An 18,825-nucleotide genomic window follows, 5' to 3' on the forward strand; every position below is an offset into this window, starting at 1 on the left:
CCACATCCATGATGAAGATGGGTGTGGGCATGTGTGCTTAACAAACAGGTAGCATTTGTGTCATTTGATGCATTAAGGAATATTATGAAAGCTGTTACACCACAATTTATTTGTGGCATGAGAGAGTGTTTTTAATGTTCAGAATTCAGTTAGTGTAAAATTTTTCACTAAGCAATGAAAAATATTGCTCATGGGCACCTAGCTTACAATAATGTATTCAGTATCATGAAAAGAGATTATTAAGAAACAAACAACATTTATATTCTTGTTTGATCTTTCTTGAAAGTCTAAAAATATAGTACATAGAGACCTAATTTAACATTACCTAATTTTAAGTGAAGTCCCTATGTACCATAGTGTGCTGTTTAGTCTTGTAGCTGAGTAAATTATAATGTTGCCTCATCCAATACAAGGGATACAGCCGCAAAATAAAATGTGTGGTGCTGTCTATCAGTGGCAGCATTAATGGTATCACTTTAGTACCATTAGTAAAGGCATTAATGGTACCACTTTAGTGAACAAATATGGAGTAGGGGAAATCAAAAATTTCAGATATTTTAAATCTGACTCACTTTTAACTGAAAAAATTGATTATCTAAACTGCTCAATCCCCGGTTAGTATTAAAGTGGCAGAATGATGCAAAGAAAGCAAGGCTTATATAGCATATAATAAACAAAAACATTAAAAAAAAGAAATTTATCTCTTTAGTTTTATATTTTATCTTTCAAATATTTATCTAATTTTTCCTTAAATCTACATAAGTTCTCTAAGACATAACAAGTCTAGGTGATTCAACAGCTGACCACTCTTTCACTAAAGGAAAATTTTCTTACTTTCAGTCTACAATTATATTCTCTTACTTGCAATGTTCTAGAAAGAGGAAATATGCCCCCCCCCCAATCATTAGGATTGCTCAGCCCTTTTAAAGTCTTTTAAACACCTCAATTGGAAGCACATGCAGATGCTTATATTTGAAACTCTGCAGCTGCAGAACTAAAATCTCTTCTGGTAAGAATATCTCTTTGCATCTGCAAATGCTCTTCTTTTTATCCTTTCAAACCAGTTGATATCGTTCCTGAAATAAGGTTCTGACCTGTATACTCAAGATGTAGTCTGACCATTAATTTGTACGGTGCAATAATCACATCTTTATCTTTACTGATAGAATTCCTATATATCATTGACAGAATCCAACATGCTGTCCTAGCAACTTTACTACATTGCTAGGAGAACTTCATGTTGAATCCATTTTATCCATTTAATCCATCTTCAAAATTCTTGAGTGTTGATAATTTAACATAAAATTAGTATAATTCAGAATCTCCAAAAGTGATTGTTAGTTTTGATAACCACATTTGGTATTTATTTATTGCTGTAAATAGTGATTTGTCTATTCTTCTCTAGTTGAGAGAAATATTAATTGTTGGTTTTGTAAATAATGTGTATATTAGTTTTACTTTTAATTTGGCTGTGTAAGCTTTGTCCACTGGTATCTTTTAATTTTTAATCTCTTGCTGACTTCCTCTTCTGGGGATGCCTATTTCTTTCATCCCCCTTTCATTCCCATCCATTCCCTTACCCCTACATCTCACACTATGTTCCTTCCTTTTCATTATTTATTGGAATAACAAGTTTTCTTGTCATCCCACTAAGAGTCGTTACCTGTTTGTGGTCCCTTGCATGCCTCCACGTAGCATGGGATGGGAGTCACGGGGCAGCGGACCAGGTGTTCACTACCCTCTGGCTGCGAAGTTGTCAGGTGCCAGCACTCAACATAACACACACATAAACTTTACACACCAACACTTATTCACACTTGCCGGCTTTAGAAAATTTGCTTTTCAGACGCTACTGCACAGAGGTGTATTGTTAAAAAAAAAAAAAAATGTACTGGAAAGCTCGTCAATTAACTACAATTAGATAACTCAAGCTATCTAATCAGACAAGATAACTCAAGCCGATGGTTTAAACAATGCCATATGATCAAATCTAATCTTTGACTTATTTGTTCAGTATTCATTTATAACTATTAAATAAAAATTTCAAAAGTAAAAAACAAAGACAAAAAATTTAAAAAATCAGAAAAGAAAAAAAACAAAAACGAAAACAAAAACTCCAAAATAATATAAAAAAGACTGTTCAGAAGAATCATAGAAATTCCCATACAGGATTGATTACATATCCTTGTGTGACTGCCCTTTTTGTTTACTGGTCAACAGCAGAACGATGAGACCGCAACCAAGTTCAGACATAAAAAATTTGGATTCCATAATTATAATGGTGGACCGTGTAGTTTACGGGATCTTTTCTCAGTTAATATTAAATTCATACACTGAAGCCACGCTCGCATCCAGAAGAAATGCAAGCTATAATTTTAGAATAAGTTTTTAAATGTTCCAAATCTGTGGGCACGCTACAATCATCATTAGCTAAATAATCCCTGTAGGCATTCAAACATTTTGTGAAAGATAAATTAAAACATTTACAGAGAGACTCTATTTCATTTTCTCCAAATCCAAGATCAATTTCAGATGGCCATTTGCTTGGTTCAAGAATTCGCAACTCTTTTATAATGTCTGAAGTTGAAATTCCTTCAGTAAATTCAGTAGAATCTGTACTAACACTCAGCTTATGCTTCATATTATTAATAATACTGTTTAGAAATTGATTCTATGAATTAATGTTACTTTGTTATTGTCCGTTAATGTTACTGAAAATAATTGCATTTTTTTCAATAGCATCTGAGGCTTCTAACAACTTTTTTCCTTTTTGACGATCTTTTAAAAATTCCAAGTAACGAATTGTACAACGAATCAATTTGTCTGCATATACTATTGTCGTATCTCTTTTTTTGCAATGACTGAAAGAATCAATAGCTCAAACAATATATCGTACATCAGGGCTAAATTTAGAATAAACTGTTTTTTAATTTGATCAATAGAATAGATTTGATCAATAGATCAATGCCATATGATCAATAGAATATATAATTTATATAATTAAAATTAGAATATATAATTTAGAATAAAATTTGGATGAAATTCGTTTATATAATCCGTTGAACATGGATTGTTCAGTTTTGTTTCGGTTGTTATCTTACTGGCATTTTCAAAATGATGGCATAAAGATGCAAATTTTGCCAAACTGCTGATACAGTCCTAAAGGAGCGGGCCACCCACCTTACATTAAATACCTATTCTACCATTAAAAAACCAGAGAGAAATTCTATTTCTCTCTGGTTTTTTGGAGATTGACTGTACAAAGTGTACAGCTTGTCCATAAATATTTGAAAATGGTTAATTCCATGAACTTCTAATATTGCATCTCCAACTGATAACTCAAGCCGATGGTTTAAACAATGCCATATGATCAAATTTGGATATTTTTCTAATAATTTATTTCCAACTCCAGATTTTCTGCCCAACATAACACTTGCCCCATCGCTCATAAAAGAAATTAAATAGTGTTTTAAATAACTGTCGTAAAATCCGTATTTTTAAAGACATTTTAAGAGAGACACTGTTATTGTGAAAGCTGCTTGATCTGGAAATTCAATTAAATCAAGAAACAAGTAATGTGGATCTTTCATTTTATTGGTTTCACATTTTAAATAAATAACCAGAGTAGATTTCTTGCTTAGACTGGTAGCCTCATCAATGAGAATTGATAAGTTTCCATGTATGTCCACAATTTGTTGGCACAATTTTAATTTAATTTGCCTTGCGACATGCTCTATTATATTAGTAGCACTTAATCTTGATCGCAAACCATGAGCAATAACAGTGCCATTCAATTCTTGAAGTTGTAATAACTCAAAATGGTCAGAATATGGTCGATCATGTTTTGCAATATAATATGCAGTTCTGTAAACCTTACAGGTGCTAGAAATTTCAGTCATTCATTTGATCAATTACCGCTTCTAAATGTTGTTCATTTGCAGCTTGCAAGATTTTTTCAGCCTGTAAATGTGAAGTACTTTTTGAATATTCATAAATTTTCTTAAGCAAAGATGTCAATCGTGCACTTCTATCTTTGCCATAAGATGATACCACTACCAAACTCCATTCCTTTGAAATGCTAACTCCCTGCATTTTAGACGGCCCTAAATTTTTTAAAGCAGCACAAGTCAAACATCCTAATTTTCCGGTGTCACATGTAAGCCAAGGATATGCTTTTTTCTTCTCAGTCCACATGTCAGCATTCCAAATGTGGGGCCAATTAAATTTTAATTCTGTGTCTTTGTTTCTCTCATCTTTAGATCTTGATGGAAAAGAAAATGTCATGTCATTATCATTTCCACATATTTGTACATTTTCTTGCACAGTTTTCAGTTTTTTATCAAGAAATCTATTTAACGTTGTTCGCTTGCATTTTTTGCTCATTTTGTATTTAATGAAAATTTCTTCTTTTAATTTTTAATACTGAAATTACATAAATTTAAATTTATATATTTAACACCGTAAAAATTAATTTTTACCTTAGAAGAAACAGTAATAAATAAATTAATTAATCTAAATAGTAGAGATCAGTCATAAACTCAGATGTACATATTATATATATAATACATATATGAATGACAAAAAAAAAAATCCTGTACGTCATTCTCCAGAAGACCATATGATCATGCCACATTGACTGTACAGTAACTGAATCAGATTTCAGACTCACAGTTCATAGAACAACCAGTTATAGCATTCAGCTCATGGCGAATCAAAATGCAGCATTCGCACGTATCACAGTATATCTCATTTGTTGGATCTCTTTTTTTTTGGATCTAACACATTGTACTTTAGTAAGAAACGTTCAAGTTTCATTGCGAAATTTATATTTTTGTTTTCAAATAAATTTTTAAAGAAATCTATTAATTTTAAAAGATTACTATTAATATATATTTTTAGTAGCAATGGATAAAACAGATATTATTCTCCTACCTTTGATTATGCCATTGTTTCATAATATTAGGTTTATATTTAATGATTTTCTATTATGACATTTATAAAAAAGTACCACTGATACTGCGGTGCATAGGGGGAACCCTGGAGATTGCCTCAAAAAACAAGAAAACCTTAAATACCTTAAATGACCCAGATGCAGAACTTACATTCACTAGCATTAAAGCTTAATTGTCATTTTTCAGACCAGTCATATAAGTTATCTGTTAGAAGTCTAATAGAAATATATGTCAAGGCTATGAATAAATGGTGGGTTCACTTCACTGAATGTGTAAAAAAAATCTAATGTTAAAAATTTGGAACAGACTGCTAAGAGATCATATGTTATGACCCATCTCTGTGGATCTTCTTGTTCTTCAGTGGTAATTAATTAATGTTATGACATTGGTTTTTGACCTTTTTTTAATAACGGCACCCCTAAGTAACTTATTTTATTTTGTGGCACCGCTACTCTGCTTGTTAGATCCGATTCTCTCTCTCTCTCTCTCTCTCTCTCTCTCTCTCTCTCTCTGTGTGTGTGTGTGTGTGTGTGTGTGTGTATCTCTTTTGGTAAGTTAAAATAATTTTCCTCAATGATATTTATTCAGCTAATGGAAGAAGAGGGATGTAGATTATGTGGTAATACGTAACAAATACGTAACAGAAGCTTGTTTTACTGTGGTAAAACAAACTTCTGTTTAAGCATGGTCAGGAACTATGTTTATATAACTTCTGTTTAAGTGTGGTCAAGTGCTATGTTTACCTAACACGACCATGCGGTACCATTTTTGATTTCCATATGTTCCATATTTATTTAAATAAACTAAATGCAACAAGGCATAATATTTTAAGAGTTTAAGATTCTATTCTATATAATATCGGCGTAGATACCCCATAGACAACTCTTAAAGAAAAACTACGATCATAGTGCGAAAGGCACCCATCAATGAAAAGCCAACTAGCTTTTAAAAAGTGCCATCTGGGTGGTGGTGCCCACTGAGAATGTGACAATAGTCTTCTCTATTAGTGAAGCATTACTTATTCGAGGTAGTGCAATACATGGTAACTCGTGAAGGATGGGCACAATATCAGATACACATGAAATGATGCCTTTCACACTACAATTATAGATTTTCTTTAAGAGCTGTCTATGGAGTATCTACACCAATATTATATAGATATAGTAAAGTATTTATTTATTCATAGCTGAGGAAGAGATATGCACAGAGTTGAAAGCTTCTGTAAGTATTTTATTTTATTTTCCTAACTATATTTTATTTTATCAAAAGAAGCGAGGCGAGCGAGCAAGGGGTGAAGCCCCCTAGTATAACATAAAAAAATGTTATATGATAGTTATTACAATAATATAACTATAAACAAAATTACAATTAATAATACAAATTATATATATACAGGATGTCTCAAAAATATTGGTACAAACGTTTAGGGAAGGTAGGTAACATCTAAAGGAATGTGAATCGCATAGGAACCCATAACCGGAAACGTCACGGGAAAGTAGTAGCAGAGGCACAAGAAGCAGAAATGACACAAGACAGTAATTAGTGGCAAACATTTATTTGACATAATATTAACAATGGAGTATGAGATGGATGCATTTCATGATGTTACAACAGATGCTCGAAGGTTCCACAATGAGATGTGATGCATGGGTAACACTGACGCAGCATGGATTGGCAGACACGGTCGAACACACCTGGAGTTTCTTTGACAGTAGCAGCAGCGCAGACGAGTCTCGCCACGAGATCCATTTCCTTCTCTACAGGCGATTCATACACAATAGATTTGAGGGCCCCCCACAGAAAGACATTTGCTGGAACATTGTCAAGTAACCCTGGTAGAACTTGTTCAAGAAAGATACTATATTTAGCGGAGTTCATGCGGGATGGTAACAGGTATGGACTGACTAAGCAGTCACCGACCATACTTGCCCACACATTTATTGCGAAGCGATGTTGTGTTGCATGGGGGCACACACCATGTGGGTTGTTGTGAGCCCACACATGAACATTGTGCTGATTGAATAAGCCTTCCCGAGTGAAATAAGCCTCATCCGTGAACAAAACATAGCCTGGAAAATTCAAGTCTTGAACACTTTCTTGGAGAAACCACTGCGCAAAAGCCACACGTGCAGGATGATCTTGGGGGAGCAGTAACTGAACCCTTTGGAGATAAAAGGGGTGTAAGGAATCGTCGTGCCAGACACGCTGTATACTGCAACGAGACGTTCCTAAGGCAAAGGCAACGTCACGTGTGCTGGTAGTAGGATTATTCTGGATGGCATTCAACACACTCTCTTCCATGGTGAGAGTTTGCGTCGAACGTGGTCTGCCCGCACTACTCCTGTTACCTCTAAATGACCCATAATCACACAAATTTTGATGCACACGCGCAAACAAACGGTGGTCCGGTACATGTCTGTCTGGGAAGCGTTCTCCATAAATTCGTTGAGCGGCTCGTCCATTGCTCTCTGCTAATCCATACACTAGGTGCATGTCTGCCAGCTCACAGTTCGTATATCGATGCATGCTCTTTGTACAGCGACTACTGCTTGAATGAGTAAACTAGAAATTTTCCCTCTCGCGAACTGATGAACAGCACCGTTTACTGACTTACGGTGACGTTTCCGGTTATGGGTTCCTATGCGATTCACATTCCTTTAGCTGTTACCTACCTCCCCTAAACATTTGTACCAATATTTTTGAGACACCCTGTATATATAAAATTTTATTTTTTATATAGATATATAAAAAATATCAATTATAATAAACATCAATTATAGATCACCACAAAATTAAAAAGATATTATTCACCTTTTATAATGAAATAAATATATAAATAAAAAAAAATAAAAAAAAGGTTTAAGTAACTTAAACCCAAATTATATGGCGCCCCTGGAATGTTGTTGCGGCAACCTGATTGAAAATCACTGAGTTATGATATAATATACTGGTAGGATAATTAACAATTTCTCTTATCTGATTTTGGATCCACAGAACAAAGAAAAGTAAAGTGAAAAATAGAGCCCGAGTGGCTTTGGATCTTGTAATGGATACTTGCTACAAACTGGCAGTTAGCTGAATGCCAAGGTGGACTGATCTTAGTCCTCAGCTTCCACATTGGCTGCAAGGTGTTACCTGGTCTATTGTTATGAAGCCAATTTCTGCTTTCTTCACCAGCACATCACGGAAGGGTAGTGTTTTATTTTCTTCCAGTATTATGTTTAGACCTCTAAGTTTAATAAATTCTTGTTAATACAGGCAGTGATGTGTTTTTCTTAATTCATATCGGAAACCATCTGAACATACTAATCTGTTCAACTATTTTCTTTGTAAAGACAGATTAAGATATACAGCAGTAATTCGATTCCTTCAATTATAAAAACTGAGACACATTACAATATGCATTATATGCAAGTAATATTCTGTGACCAAGAGGGAAATTAGACAGAGATAAGCAGCTTGAGGCTGAAAAATAGATTTTAATTTGTCACAAAAAATGAACTGTTTAGAAAATTAAGTTCAGGGCTTTTGTCCTGAACTTAATTATGTCTACTTCACTTACTGCACCATCTCACATCCCATGTATTGGGGATATATATCATCACAATGCCTACCAGCCCAATGATGAAATCCATAAAGGATTGAAGCCTAGGTCTGGGTAATGGTGTACACTTGAATTGAAAAGCAATATACTTCTTCACTGTGCAATACTAAGGCAATTTCTGATTAAGTGCATCCACAATATGAGATCAACACACTAAGTAGCAAATCCAGTTTGCTCAAAGATATGTACAGAAAGAGGCTATGCCCAACATGTACAGTGAACCAGTACATCAATAAGAGTGAAATGTTCTTAGAATTTAAAAGTTATAAAATAGTGAATGCTGTTTGCTTTGAGAGACTAACACATACTAGCAAATGGCAAACTAACTTCTTGGCAGGGCCATTCGTTTGAAAGAAAAACAATATAAAGGGAACTCGTGGAAACACAAGTTTGTTTTTCTGCGAACATTAAGAACACTGTATTTATCAAGCGGTTACACTATACTGGTTGAAAAACTCAAGAGAAATGAGGAAGTCCTCATACTTTTCATAATTTTGAAATATTATTAACACCCTACACACTTACCATGGAGAATATCATAGTAATAATATATACAACAGCTTCTGTGTACATTTTTCTCTTTGTAGCAACAAGAGAAGCAGGAAGCAGAAACAAATTGCTGAGTGTTAGCAACAAGGTCTGCAGGAGTACTAATGATGATTGTGCAGACTCTGTGCATCCCCAGCCCTTCCTTCCTGTAACAAAAAATTATGAATATTACCAAAGAATAATTTATTTTAAAATACAAAAAATGCATAATTATAAATTTACACAACTTTAAAAACAACTTTGAGTGCTTGTAGAAGTGCGAGTTTGAGATGTACAGTTATACATGGGTATGTGGGTGTATAAAAAAACTCTTATTGTTGGTATTTAGAGAATATCAATGTACTTGCCCCTGTAATTTTTTTTTCAAGCATGACGGACCTACTACCAAAGTTTTACATTGCTTATTAAATGTTATCAAACAAAAAGGAAGCCCTGCAGGTCACCAAACACTAAATGGGATAAGTGTCTTTATTTTCTTCAATTTTGTATAGGCTAATATAGCATTAGCTATATTAAAATTTTGAAATACTTGTATACCAAATGAGAATTCTAGAAAGTGAATCATAGCTAATAATTGTGGTATCATTCATTAATTTCTGCATTACTCAAGTTAACATGATAGATACTGAATAAAATCTCTACATAAAATATTCTAAAATAATTGGCTGCAAAAAGTGGGAAAGCATTACATAGCATATTTTACAAAATACTAATGAAAACTTTTTATATACAGGTAGTTCCGGACGTTAAGAGTTAATTTGTTCCTAGCATGAGCTCATAAAGCGGGAATTTTTTCCCACAGACGTAATGTTAAAAACAGGGGTTACATTCTCAACAATGAAATTTGGCTACAGTAATGTTAAATAAAGGTCAACAAAACAATAGTTTATGCTTAAACAATGATTTATTTATCCAAAGAAATGAAAACAGCCTTTAAAATCAAGCAAATTATAATAATAAATAAATTATTTATATCATACAAATATTAAAGAATGTTTATTCTTCATCATCATCGACTAAATGCACACTCGTTGATGGTTCTTCATTTGTTGTTGGCTCAGCACTCGTTGGTTTGTTGGAAGCACAAGGAGTTGTTTTCTTCTGTGAAAATGCTTCAAGAGTCATGTTTCCAAGACAGCCTTCTCTTTTCTTTAGAAATTTCATGATCGCATGCATAAGCATTTTTTAAAATCTGTAGCAACTTTTCTAGTGCGTGCAAAATTTGAATCTTGACTCGAAAATCTCAATTGCTTTTCTCTGTTGAAAAGCTTCTTCAAGCCCCTTGAGAGTAAAGGAACGAACAGGAGATTCTTCAGTTAAATCTTCTTTTTCCTCAGCTTATTCACATTTTGCCATTTCAAGGAGGTCTTGATTTGCGAGCTCTTCACTATGTGTTTGAAGCAGATCAGTGAAATTAGTTGCAGAAACCTCAAGCTGCAATTGGTTAGCAATATTAATGACTGCTTCTATTTAATTTTTTACAACCTTTGCTGGTTCTTTAAATCCTTCAAAATTATCAAAAACGATGACAGAATTTATTCCAGACACTATGTTTTTCTCTGTAATTTTGTCTCAGGCTCTTATTATTTTGATTGCATCTAAAATATGGAATTTCTTTCCAAAATTCTTTAAGATTTGGACCTCCCTCCTTATCTCTGCCTGAACAAATAAATGCATTCATAGTAGTAATGTATTATATAGCTACGCGTGTGTGATTCGTGATTTGAAATGCCATATTTATGAATGTGTAGCATTTATTTATTGCAATTAATGTTTATGTTTTCGATTCTGTTGATACTTTATATTTGAAAAAGAAAAAAAAAAGAACTCTTTAACTCGGGAACTCATAAAGCTAAAACTCGTAAAGCGGGAACTACCTGTGTATATATATATATATATATATTTGAATTAAAGAGCAAAATTTTCATAATGAAAGCCCAGTGAAAGATTTGCCACCTGTAGGTCCCTAGGAAGGAAATAACATTTATTATATAACAATAATATGTTGTCTTCTATGTCAGCGCTTCCCAAAAACCCCTTCCCAGAGGTCTGCGGACCCCCAGGTTTGGGTGCTGGGCCCACTGTTGTTTTGTATATTTATCAATGATTGAGATGAAGGAATATAGTCTTAATACCCAAGTTTCAAGGTGATACTAAGTTCAGCATGGTTGTTAATGACAGTAATGGTAGTGTTACTGCAACAGGATGTAGGAAAGTCGGGCAGATTGAGCTGAGAAGTGGGAACTGAAGTTTAACATTGACAAATGTCAAACTTTGGGGAGTACAATGTGTTCAGGAAGGATAGACAAGGGAGGAAGGGTTATACAATTAGTCAAAAAACACAAAATCCAAGGATGTGAAGCCAGTCGACATCGCTGTACAGTGCAGTGTCGAGTCAGTTTGGTGTGACATAAGCATTGGTAGATCAAAATTGAGAGTAGGAGTGTGCTATTGGCCTAATGACTCTGATGAGTATAATAAGGAACTGTACAGGGAAATAGAGTGGGCCAGTAAATCAGAGAGTCTTATAATGGGGGATTTTAATTTCCCAGATACTGACTGGAATTTGTGGGTAGTGATTCTTCATGCATTAAGAATCTGCAGATAAAGGAACCACTAGGTGGTAGTGATCACAGTGTGCTGAAGTGGGATTTACTCAAAGAGGGAGAAGACAGAGAGAGACGAAAGGGAAGGGATTTTGCTTTCATAAAGGTGACTACGGTGGTCTGAAACAGTATTTAAATTCTATACAGTGGGACCAACTGATGATGTTACCAACAGCAAATTCAAAATGGGAAGCATTCAAAGAATTTATCTTGTAGGCTACTAGGCTTTACATACAAACTAAGAAATATTGTTCAAGATTTAGGCCTAAATGGATGTCAGATGAACTAATGAGACATGTGGCAGAGAAGAAAAATGCATGGGATACATATAAATTAATGGGTGACATGGAAGCCTATGATAGATATAAGCTGGTGTGCAACCAAGTCACAAAGGAGATTACGCAGGCACAGGCAGATTATGAGAAATCTTTGGAAAAGGATGCAAAGAAAAACAACAAAGAGTTCTTCGCCTACGTAAACTCTAGAAGGAAAGGGATGAATCAAATTGGTCTACTGGATATTGACGGTTAAACTGTTGATGATCCTGCTCAAGTGGCTAACAAACTAAATGAGTATTTTGCATCTGCATTCACCCATGAGGAGTTATTCAGGGAGGGGAATGCCAGAGGTGAGTTAAACTCTGGCAGCAAGCTGGATGATTTTGTAATAACTGAGAGGAAAGTGGAGGAGAAATTGTTGAAGATAAACATAAAAAAGGCACCCAGGGTGGACGGGATCTATCCAGTTATATTAAAGGAGGCAACAAAGGAAGTAAGCAAACCCTTAGCCATAATTATGAGAGCTTCTTTGAACACAGGGGAGGTACCCATGGACTGGAGATGTGCAAATGTTACCCCAATTCACAAAGGAGGATCAAAGGGAACACAAGTAATTACAGACCTGTTAGTTTAACTTCTGTTGCAGGAAACTTAATGCAGGCACTGGCTAAAGAAGCACTGCAGGATCATCTAGACAAGAATTCAGTTATAGCTCGGACACAGCATGATTTTGTTAAGGGAAAGTCTTGCCTGACCAATTTGATTGGATACTATGATGTGGTCACAAAGGAACTGGATCAAGGGAATAACTTTGATATCATATATTTGGATCTTAGAAAGGCTTTTGATACTGTAGCACATGGAAGATTGCTGCACAAATTGGAGCAGCGTGGCATTGGAGGAAAATTGCTGCTATGGATAAAGGGATGGTTGAGTGGGACAAGACAGAGAATGGTAATCAATGGACACTGTTCTTGGTGGACTAATGTTATTAGTGGAGTCCCTCAGGGTTCAGAATTGGGTCCATTGTTGCTTTCAGTAGTTATAAATGATATTGATGATGGTATATCAAGCTTAATGTCCAAATTTGCAGACGATACGAAGGTTGGCAGGGTTGTTAAGGACACTAATGATAGTATGTTGCTGCAATAGGATCTAGAAAAGTTGAGCATATGGGCTGAGAGGTGGCAAATGAAGTTTAACATTGACAAATGTAAAGTACTACATATGGGAAGCAGCAACCCCAGAGTGACATATCAACTCTGTGGTACTACACTGACAGTGGTAGAGAACGAAAAGGACCTGGGGGTAATTGTGCAGGCAGATATGAAGTTTTCTGAGCAGTGCAGATGGTCTGCAAGATTAGCTCATAATGTCTTGTCAATGATATACAGGAATTTTTCTAGCAGGGATAAGGAGGTGAATATCCCTTTATATAAGGCAATGGTCAGGCCACACCTTGAGTACTGTATACAGGTCTAGAGGCCTCATTTTAGGAAGGATGTAGAGCTGTTGGAACGAGTCCAGAGAAGGGCAACAAGATTAGTGAATGGAACAAAGGGTTGTTCTTACGAAGAAAGGCATAAATTTTGCAAATTACAGTGTCTGGAGACTAGGCACTTGCAAGGTGATCTTATTGAGGTGTAAAAAGCTGTGAATGGTTTGAGCAAGCTCAATGCTGATGGAATTCTTACTCTTGCTCAGAATAATCATTTGAGAGAGCATAAATTCAAACTCAGGAAAGACAGATTAGATTTAGCTTCAGTAGAGGCATTTAATGCAAGAAAGCAAGCTTATGCAGCATCAGCCAAAAAAAAAATAAATAAATAAATAAAAAATAACCACTTCCACTTCACCCCTCTGTTCATTCGAAATACATGTCCAGCTGAGCCTTAAACTTATTTAGGCGATTAACTTCCATGACAAGGGATGGAAGTCTGTTCCACCAACCAACCACCCGCTGGCTAAAGGCAAATTTCCTCACGTCTATCCTACATCCGTCCTTCCTCAATTTGAATTTATGCCCTCTCAGGTGATTATTCTGAGCAAGAGGAAGAATCCCATCAGCATTGAGCATGCTCAAACCATTCAAGGCTTTATACACCTCTATCAGATCACCTCGCTGGTGCCTAGTCTCCAAACACTGTAATTTGCAAAACTTAAGCCTTTCTTCGTAAGAGCACCCTTTTGTTTCATTCACTAATCTTGTTGCCCTTCTCTGTACTCGTTCCAGCATCTCTACATCTTTCTTGAAATGAGGCCTCCAGACCTGTATACAGTACTCTAGTTGTGGCCTGACCATTGCCTTATACAAGGCAATGGTCAGGCAATTGCCTTATACAAGGGAATAATCACCTCCTTATCCCTGCTAGAAAAATCCCTATATATCATCGACAAGACACCATGAGCCACTCTTGCAGCCCGTCTGCACTGCTCAGAAAACTTCATATCTGCCTGCACAACCACCCCCAGGTCCCTTTCATTCTCTACCACTGTCAGTGTAGTACCACAGAGTTGGTACGTTGCTCTGGGGTTGCTGTTTCCCATATGTAGTACTTTACATTTGTCAATGTTAAACTTCATTTGCCACCTCTCAGCCCATCTGCTCAACTTTTCCATATCCTGTTGCAGTAGCATAGTGTCAGTAGTCCTTCACAACCCTTCCAATCTTCATGTTGTCTGCAAACTTGGACATTAAGCTTGATATACCATCATCATTATCATTTATAAATACAGAAAACAATAATGGACCCAATACTGAAACCTGAGGGACTCCACTAATAACATTAGTCCACGATGAGCAGTGTCCATTGATTACCACTCTGTCTTCTCCTCCTCAACCACCCCTTTATGCATAGCAGCAATTTGCCTCGAATGCCACACTGCTCCAATTTGTGCAGCAGTCCTCCATGTGCAACAGTATCAAAAGCCTTTCTAAGATCCAAGTATATAATATTAAAGTTATTCCCTGCATCCAGTTCTTTTGTGACTGCATCATAGTATACAATCAAATTGGTCAGGAAAGACTTCCCCTTAACAAAACCACGCTGTGTCTGAGCTATAACTGAAGTCTTGTCTAGATGATCCTGCAGTGCTTCTTTAACCAGTGCCTCCATTAATTTTCCGGGAACAGAAGTTAAACTAACAGGTCTATAATTACTTGTGTCGCCCTTTGATCCTCCTTTGTGAATTGGGGTTACATTTGCACATCTCCAGTCGATGGGTACTTCCCCTGAGTCCAAGGAAGCTCTCATAATTATGGGTAAGGGTTTTCTTACTTCCTTTGCTGCCTCCTTTAATATAACTGGATAGATCCCATCCACCCCAGGTTCCTTTCTTGTATTTATCTTCAACAATTTCTCCTCCACTTTACTCTCAGTTATTACAAGATTCTCTAGCTTACTGCCAGAGTTGAATACACCTCTGGCATTCCCCTCGCTGAATAACTCCTCATGTGTGAATGTCGAGGCAAAATATTCATTTAGTTTGTTAGCTAACTGAGCAGGATCATCAACAGTTGACCCATCGATATCAAGTGGACCAATCTGATTCATCCCCTTCCTTCTAGAGTTTACATAAGTAAAGAACTCTTTGCTGTTTTTCTTTGCATCCCTTGCCAAAGATTTCTCATAATCTGCCTTCGGCTGCCTAACCTCCTTTGTAACTTGGTTACAGATCAACTTGTATCTATCATAGGCTTCTGTGTCATGTGTTAATTTGTACGTATTCCATGCATTTTTCTTCTCTGCCATATGTCTCAGTTCATCTGACATCCACTTAGGCGTAAACCTTGAACAATATTTCTTATTTGGTATGTAAAGCCTAGTAGCTTCCAAGATAAGTTCTTTGAATGCTTCCCATTTTGAATTTGCTGTTGGTAACATCATCAGTTGGTCCCACTGTATAGAATTTAAATACTGTCTCAGTCCATCGTAGTCGCCTTTACGAAAACAATAACCCTTCCCTTTACCCCTAATGGTAGTTACCTCTTTGAGTAAATCCCACTTCAGCACACTGTGATCACTGCCACCTAGTGGTTCATTTACCTGCAGATTCTTAATGCATGAAGAATCACTACTGATAATAAAATCAAGAGTATTACTCCCTCTAGTTGCCTCCCGAACATGCTGATGTAGAAAACAATCATCCAATAAATCCATAAAAGCCTTGCTAGTGTGTGAGTGACCAGCCCCCAAATTCCCGTCAATATCTGGGAAATTAAAGTCCCCACATTATAAGACTCTCTGATTTACTGGCCCACTCTATTTCCCTGTACAGTTTCTTATTATACTCATCAGAGTCATTAGGCCTATAGCACACTCCTACTCTCAATTTTGATCTCCCAATGCTTATGTCACACCAAACTGACTCGACACTGCACTGTCCAGCAATGTCGACTGGCTTCACTTCCTTGGATTTTATGTATTTCTTAACTAATAGCATAACCCCTCCTCCCTTCCTATCCTGTCTATCCTTTCTGTAGACATTGTAATCCCCAAATTCCAGTTCTGCATTCCTTATATCTGTGTGACACCACGTCTCTGAAATCCCCACAATATCTGCCTTTGATGTTTTGAGCAATACCTCAAATTCATCAAATTTATTTACTAAACTCCTAGCATTGGTGTATACGCAAGTATACATGCACCTGTTTTTTTTCTTAGCTACCCTAACACAACCTATGTGTTTATTTGTACCCCAATGATTCCCAGCAGTCTCAGAAATATCCTGCATCTTATTTTCCAGGCTGCAGCTCATTCCAATAGAAGCAGTGCAAGAATCACTTTCACATCTGCCAGTGGCTACTGTTAATCTATTAGTCCTTGTATCCCCCCCAATCTAGCAGTTTTCCGCCCCACCTAACACTGCCTCGATAGCATCAGCAAACATCCTTGCACCCTGTCTATTTAAGTGTATCCCATCCCTGTAGAAGCAGTCTCTCCTGTTAACAAGTACAGACCAGGCTGAAAAAAATTCTACCCCTTGAGCCTTGCACAGTCTTTCCAGGGCTGAATTGATCGACAGGGCTCTCATCATATACTCCATCCTATCGTGTCTAGGCAGAATTGCAGACACTTTCAAATTCAACCCTAATTCACGGCTTTTTTTCAACAGTGACCTGTACTTGTTAAGTAATTCCGCTGGTCTCCTACTCTTAATATCATTAGTTCCAATGTGTACAACTATATCACCTTTTGTGCCCTTAAAAGATGATATCCGCTCTACAACGTCATCAACCTTTGCCCCTGGCAGACATACCCTGGTCCTGTTCCACCTATCCTTTTTACAAAGCATGTTTCCCGTTTCCCTGACAATAGAGTCACCAACAATTACTAGTTCTTTTGGGACCAGCGCATTCTGCCTTGGGGGCTGCTGCTGTGTTGCGTGATGACCAAGTGCAAGCTCTGGCATTGGTGTGGGCAGCTGAGAGCTTCATGGGCCCCTCACTTTTAATCCTTCGAGGGCATCCACCCTGTCCTTCAAGCTCTCATATAGGCCCATAACAACGCTGAGTTGTCTCCTGATTTCCTTACACTCCTTGCATCGCACACACACAAAGACATCCCCCATGGCAGTATCATGTCCCGTACCCGACTGCTCCACAAACATCAAGCAAGTAGTGCATTTTAATAGGCTGTGATTCAGAGGGTAACTGCCCCCCTCAGTTCTCCCCTGAGCCACAGCACTCCCATTAGCTTGAGCCTTTTGCTTTGCTGCTCTGGTCTGAGTGATGTAGGATAGATGTGCAGAAGTTTGCCTTTAGCCAGTAGGTTGGTGGAACAGACTTCCATCCTTTGTTGTGGAAGTTGATAGCCTAAATAAATTTAAGGCTGAGCTGGACAGGTACTTGGAACGAACGGAGGGGTGAAATGGGAGCGTGTTTTTCTTTCTTTTTTTTGGCTGATGCTGCATAAGCTTGCTTTCTTGCATCATATGCCTCTACTAATGCTAAAAATGCAAAGTCTTGCATATGGTAGAAGTAACCGTAGAGAAACGTACCGACTGTGTGGTACTACACTTAGGGTGGTGGAAAATTAAAAAGACAAGGGAGTAATTGTGCAGTCAGATATGAAGTTTTCTGAGCAATTCAGACAGGCTGCCAGAGCAGGTCATGAGGTGCTGTCAATGATATACAGGAATTTTGCTATTAGGAGAAGGAGGCGATTATTCTTTTGTATAAAAGTCAGACCATGACTGGAGTACTGCGTACAGGTCTGGGCTAAAAGTTGACCTGACAACTTTTACAAAGTGAAAAATGGAAGGCTTTTAGTATAAATTAATCAAATTATTATATTAGGGTCACCCATAATTCATTACATAAACCTGTATTTTGTGTCTGTAAATTGTGTATTCTCTGGTCGATTTGCCTGTTTTGTTGGACAAAAAAACTCCAGTTTCTAGGGAGAAGAAAACTTGCTATCAATGCCTGAGACTAACTCAGTCACGGAGTGAAAATAGCCCATTATAGTTCCTCGAGTCATCGACGGGATTCAAACTCTGGCCTTTTCCACCCAGTGTGGGGAGACAGCGATGATATCACTGTGCTACCAGCACTGATAGGTTTTTAGCACAGATCCAATTTTAGCTAGAATGTTCCAGAACTACATTCCAGCACTGTTCCCATGGGGGCATGCTATCCATACGTGTGTAATGTGTGCAGCCAATCAACGGAAATAGTTGAATTAAGTAGAGATTTACAGCCAATTTTCTTGCTATCATTCATATCAATCACAGTGAAAGTCAGCAATGGGTATACAGTCCATTCCGGTTATTTGGGACACATCGGGATTGTGCATTTTGGCCCAATTAAGTAACTGCCCCAGTTATCCAAAGTT

At 36.9% G+C, this 18,825-nt stretch overlaps 1 protein-coding gene across 1 annotated transcript in view; it reads right to left on the reverse strand.

Annotated features, from left to right (window-relative positions):
* Nucleotides 1-18,825, reverse strand: part of LOC150086638 (post-GPI attachment to proteins factor 6-like) — a 176,137-nt gene that overhangs the window by 10,375 nt on the left and 146,937 nt on the right. Inside the window, exon 11 of the mRNA XM_090371488.1 lies at nt 9,082-9,251. Coding sequence (XP_090227614.1) covers nt 9,082-9,251 — 170 coding nt within the window. The remainder of the gene's footprint in view (nt 1-9,081; nt 9,252-18,825) is intronic.

The sequence above is a fragment of the Mastigoproctus giganteus genome, chromosome 4 (genome assembly GCF_048544385.1).
Source record: "Mastigoproctus giganteus isolate SK-2022 chromosome 4, ASM4854438v1, whole genome shotgun sequence".
NCBI classification, from domain to species: Eukaryota; Metazoa; Arthropoda; class Arachnida; order Uropygi; family Thelyphonidae; genus Mastigoproctus; species Mastigoproctus giganteus.